General features: G+C 42.2%; 1 protein-coding gene across 1 annotated transcript; it reads right to left on the bottom strand.

The window, feature by feature from the left end:
- Positions 1 to 214: 214 nt before the first annotated feature.
- ptf1a (pancreas associated transcription factor 1a) lies at positions 215 to 1,775 on the bottom strand. The gene is made up of 2 exons (XM_020106816.2): positions 971 to 1,775; positions 215 to 743 (listed from the first exon to the last, which is right to left on the bottom strand). Exons 1-2 carry the CDS (start codon positions 1,587 to 1,589, stop codon positions 526 to 528), a joined length of 837 nt encoding a protein of 278 aa, XP_019962375.1. The 5' UTR covers positions 1,590 to 1,775; the 3' UTR covers positions 215 to 525.
- Positions 1,776 to 6,146: the final 4,371 nt, after the last annotated feature.

The following is a 6,146-nucleotide window of genomic DNA, read 5'->3' on the forward strand; positions in this document are numbered from 1 at the left end:
CTTCATTTCCATGCCAATTTAAATCGGTTAAATCTTACTTTAAATGTCTGCTGGATGGGCCTTGATATATAGAATTTCAGTTTCCAAGGTCAAACATGAATTATGGAGGCCACTAATTAAATAGAGCTAATTCAGCTTCATAGTTTGTGTGTGTGTGTGTATATATATATATAAACATATGAAACATTTAGGAAAGAAAGGTCGTTTTTTATCAACAGGTGCTTTTATTTGCAGGTTGTATATAAATATACGAAATCATTGTACAATAGTATAAAAATAATTTAAATTCAGTACAATTAAATTAAAACATATATTATCACTGGTGAAAAATAAATACATGATTGTCAGTTGCTTGAATTACAAAACAATTATCAACATGATAAAAAAATTACAACATTGAATACAACTGTACAGTGAACTCTAGTGCTCACTTTTTCACAATTCGCCTAGAAGTGCATGTTGAAAAATATTAACGTCCTGCACTTCACAGTCTTCACGTTTACAGTGCGCCTTGTACAACGCACGTCAGATGGACTGGTAATTGGCCACAAGACCGAGAGGAGGCTCGTTTTCAATATTCGTGTGGCCCGGTTTGTTGTGCCGTTTTCTCGGATCCTCCGGGGTCCAGACCTTGGTGGTGCGGATGATGTTCTGCTCTCGGAGTTGTTTTTCATCCGACCATGACAGAGAGTGACCGGCCAGCGGTGGCAGGCCGTAGTCCGGGTCGCTGGGGGAGGGAGACCCTGGCGAGGGAAAAGAAGAACATGAACATTAATCCTGTGCTTTTTAAAATCTCTATCTGTAAACAGTTTTTGACCATGCATGCTTCCATTAAGGATAAATATAAACGACTGCATGCGTCAAAACTGTGCATCAGAGATAACTGTACTGCACATTTTTCACATAGTCATCACTATTGGGACTACACCACTGAATTTTGAAGTTGGATAGGATCTTTAGATGGACCTACTTGTTCCTCTGTGGCAGATAATGACCTTCTTGGGTTGCACGTGTATTTCGGTGCTGGAGTTTCTTATTGGCAGATCGGATTGCACAAGCTCGGCGAGGAAGTTGATGTAGCCGATGGCGAGCCGCAGAGTGTCCACCTTGGAGAGTCTCTTTTCGTAGGGCAGAGTGGGGATGTGGGAGCGAAGCCCCTCGAACGCGTCATTGATGGACTGCATCCTTCGGCGCTCCCTGACGTTGGCCGCCTGTCTCAAATGCTGCATCTCCCTCTCGGACCGCATCCGTCTCCGCCGCTTCAGTAACGGTCCGCCGTGGTGGCCCGTCTGCGGGGACAGGTCCGACGTGCTGTCAGCACAGCCGTATGAGAAGGTGGAGGACGAGGAGGAGAAGGACATGTTGCCGATGTCGTAGTCTCCATCGTGAGGCGCTGCACTGCTGCAGTCGTCTTTGCTGTAATAGTCTTGGAAATGACTGGTGAGGAAGTCGACGTCGTCCTCTAAAAAATCATCAGTGTCCAAGTGTCCGTCTCTTGATGAGTGGTCGGTGAAAAAGTCGTCATCGTCGAAATAAGGAGGAGAGGAGAAAGAGTCGAGTGCGGAGAAAGGGTCCAGCACACTGTCCATCTTTGTCTGCGCTGCTTCTGTCTCCTGTCCGTCGCCTGTGGTAACAATGACGCGCAGTTTCTTCCGTGCTCGCTGCTCACGCTCAACACGTAGTTTTAGTTGGGAGCCGGCACGCGAGGGTTGTTTATAGCGACATCCATTGTCGCGTGCCGTTCGCCAGGAGAACCAACCAATCACAGCTCTGTCCGAAGGCGCATCTCGAGGTATTCCCCCGAGCACGCCCCGCCCCCTGAGCGCCCGTCAGCATCTGAACTGAGCTGCCAGCTCCTCTGTCCTGCGGGACATGCACGAGACTGTTCACAAATCAGCCCTGTAACCAACAGCTCCGAACCAGTCACCGGCTTTCTGACACGGACTGGTTGACACAGTGTAGCCAGATGTAGTCTTATTAAACATCAACAGCTTCAGAGACTCGAAAACAGAAGGGGGCGTTTGAAATGTCAAATTTAAAGTGCAAACGTTCTTGACCATGTGTTACTTCGAATAAAAATGAATTCCCATGAAACAGTATTTTGATGGAAGCCGCTTATACAATTGCCAGCAAAACCAAATTAACATTACATTGCCTTTACATTAAAATAGGTTGTATTTTCACACAAGAGACTAAAAGTTAAATTGGAAAAGTGATACTTTTTTGATACTCGTGCAGTTTGAGATGTTAGCAGCCATGCGCATACAAACGGATTCATGTGAATCATTTGTGTTTAACATGACGAACACATGAACCAGAGTATATGAGGCTGCTCTTCCTCCAGTGACCCGGTGCTGCTGCGGGTGATGTGTAACAACTGGGTCATTTATTCCGCAGTAAGTGGGCAGCACTGCCTCCATAAACACATTCACCAGTAGAGTGGTCGATGCGCCACTTGTGCCAGTCAGCGCAGTTTCGATTGGGAGAACTGGTTGACATTTAAAGGCACAGTGGTGGGCCTCGGGGCGCGCGCCTCTCTGACACCTCATACTACAAATTAACGCTCCTTGGTACGATAAAAGGAGGCTGCCTACTGGTCTGGGGTCTGTAAGTATGCATCTATTCAGTCCATTGAGTGAATGGGCTCACTTTGTTCTGTCGAGAAAGGGGAGTATTTGCAGGGCAGGCTGCGTGTGCATGCACTGCGTGTACGTGGATAATAGTGTTAAGACATGATGCTGCAACACGGGCCGTGACCGTGGGAAGACGACCACTTGCGTTCCCATCGCTGGTCAATGCAACATGTCGTGTTATAAATGGGGCCTGTGCTGCTGTCTACATAATAAAGCTGTAGTCGGGCGCCCGCGTGCCTCAGAACAGACACACAATACGCACATCGCGGTACCAACCAGGTGCTGAACACAACACCACACACTGACAGGAGCCTGCTACAGCATCATCAAGAGAGGCCCTCATAACTGTCTGCCACCAGCTTCATGTGCATGGATTGCTCTTCTTCCTACAACGGAGCCTGTAATCCACAGCATACCAAAATTGTAAAATACAAGCTGAACGTTTTCTGTTATTGTTTGTTATTAATTGGAATATTCACAGATATGTGATGATATTTTTTGTGTTATGTAGCTGGTTATATTTCGCACGCAGACAGAATCTGATACTCAAGGACAGGGGTTTATTTTGTAGGAACCAAAAACGTAAACAAAAATCGTAATATAATGAAATCAAGTAAATAACTTACAAATGGTAATGGCTAAATCAAAGTTGACGATTCGTCTTCTTGTTATGACACCTTTGACTTTGTAATTGAAAGAGAAAATAATATAACTGAGATGTGGCGTTGTCGTCTGTTGCCTGTAAACAAAGCCTCATCGATAAAAATAAAATCATTAAGGAAAAAAATTGCATACCTCCCCTATTCACAATAATATGATTAACTCAGTGTCAAGAAATCCCAACAGTTTGCAATATCCAAAGATCCAAATTGTCTGTATGTGTTTTGTCATTGCACCCACTTTGGATGGTTTTGTTTCCTGGGTAATGTCACGGATAAAGGATTTTGGTTCGACCGTCTAAAATGAATGGCAGTCAATATAATGTCCTAATAAGGATAGTTGAGGAAACCTATGTGTGTTTAGCAGTGACATGTTAGAAAGTGTATACCCAGCCCCTCACTTTGCTGAAAACCAGATGATAATTCGAACCATGCGGGTTTTTAATGCACCGTGACTGCGCGCTCCACGCCGTCCCATTGATGAAAGCGCTGTGATTCTGTACGGACCGACCTGCGCGAGCGGAGCAAGTGTTTCGGTTCCCATGTAGCTCCTCGCTCTGCAGCATGCAGCAGGCTGCATGGTGCACACCAGGGGTAGTGGTGTATGTGGTTGTGTGTGTGGGCGGTGGGGTGTGTTTCTATGTCTGTGTGTGTGTGTGGGGGGGGGGGGGGGGGAAGGGGGTAAGTAGATGAATAAATACAATCAAGTAAATTACTTACACATAGTAATAGCCTATATAATAAATCAGAGTAGCTGATTCGTCTTTTTGTTATGACACTGTTGAGTATAAGTGATATGAAAGATAAACTAATATCACTGAGATGGAGCGTTATTGTCTGCCACTCAAGCCTCATCGATAAAAAGTAAGGAATATATTGCATGCCCCCCCCCCTACAAAATAATATGATTATATAAAAAATTAAGGAGACTTTTGCTGGTCAGGATTTTTTTGAAGTGTCAAGAAATCCCTTATCGAAGATAGACTGTGTTTGTCACTACTCTAAATAATAATTTAAAAAAGTGAAATCTTAATGAATGTATTATTAATTCATTAATTAATCTCTTTAAAAGTCACTTATATTTTATAGGATTTCAGGAAACGGTCATTGAACCCATATATGAGACCTTTAACAAAAGTCTCAATCGTTCCTGTTGCACAGAAGCCTGAACTTAAACCACAAAGCAGCTACACAGTTTCATCTCATTTATGACACCACAGTTATAATTTATTAAGTGTGGTGTAGGCTTTTAGTTTCTTCTGTAGTGCTGCCACAGTGTTTATGGACACCCCGCCTGTCAGGAAGTGGAAAAGGAAAACCTGAAAGTGAACTAACGCTGACAAAATGTGCGGAGCTAATCCTCCCTGAGAGTTATTCAGTGGTAATCCCTGTAATCTCTGCCTACAGGGGATTATCCATCTGGATGACAAAAACAAATTAAAAGGATTTACGGAACAGTAATTTAACAACTTGATTAGATGCATCAGCAGCTCTCACCATAACCTTTGCTTGTTTATCACTTTAGGTAGCTGCATTTAGCTGATTCTTGGTTCACGCAGTTTATGTTTTTTTTCAGTGATCAAGGTCAGATTTAATTTGGAGGGTTCCAGGTAAATGGTCTATATTTATATGCACTTTTCAAGTCTTGATGAGCACTCAAAGCTCTTTACAGTACAGCTTTTTATTCACCCATCACACACATTACACTACACATTTTCTCTATGAGAAGGGGCAATTTGGGATTCAGTATCCTGCCCAAGGACACTTTGGCATTCGGTACTGGGATAGAATCGTAGACCTTCTGCTTAGAGGATGACCGCTCTAACCCCTGAGCCACCAGGTGGCAATGTTATAACAATATTCTACCATTTTAGTGCATAATGAAAATTTTTGGTTTTGTTTATTTTATAATGTAATTTTTTAACTGCAATACCATTGAACCCTCCTACACCCACCTACAAAAGTTGTATACGGTTTCATATTGGTGAGTTTGGTTGTACTGGGAGAATTTAGAGTCACTAGCTAAGTATTTCTTATAGCTGTGTCAGCAGCTCTAAAAGTTATTGGTTGCATGTTCACATTGTGGCAATTATGCACAGATAATTCATAATAATAAGTTACTTCATGAATGCAAAATGAATATTTCTGCTGAGTCATCTTGTGTGTTGACATCTCTGGTGATAAACTTGATGGGTTCAACAACTTCTCTACTCAGAGTATGTATAAAAAGTTTTGATTGATCTAATCATGACGAATATATTAAAAACCTAGTCTCCAGTGTCAGAAATTAAAAATTAAAACACAACTTTACTGACAACATCAGCCCTGGCTTTCACAGAACACAATACAGTGGATTGCCACACTTATTCCTACATATTTCATAAAATAACCTATAGTAAAGTTTGGTGTCTAATGTTTTGTTTTTGCCAAACTTGAGATAACAGCTCTGATTTAACGTTCTTCTCATTCTAGAGATACAGTACGGACAGTAATGATGCTGTACTTTGCTGTAATACAAGCAACCAAACGAAATTGTTAAGGTGGGGAGGGGGGAAAAAGTGAAAAGTGCCCATCATTTTAAAGAAAAAAAATTGTTACCTGAAGCAGAAAGAGCATATATGTGTTCTGAATTTTCAAACAATAACCAAACATTTGTACACAAATAGATACACTTGTAAGTGAAGCATTATGAGGATCACATATGACTGCACCTTCCTCTACTGTCACCACCAAATTACAATATAACATGCCTAACATTATATTATAACATTTAACTTAATTACATTTATTACTAGAATAGCACTAAGGAGAAAGCATACATCCACCAGGGCCCAACAGTCCCCATATGATACCA

Source organism: Paralichthys olivaceus, chromosome 16 (genome assembly GCF_024713975.1).
Source record: "Paralichthys olivaceus isolate ysfri-2021 chromosome 16, ASM2471397v2, whole genome shotgun sequence".
Taxonomy (NCBI): Eukaryota; Metazoa; Chordata; class Actinopteri; order Pleuronectiformes; family Paralichthyidae; genus Paralichthys; species Paralichthys olivaceus.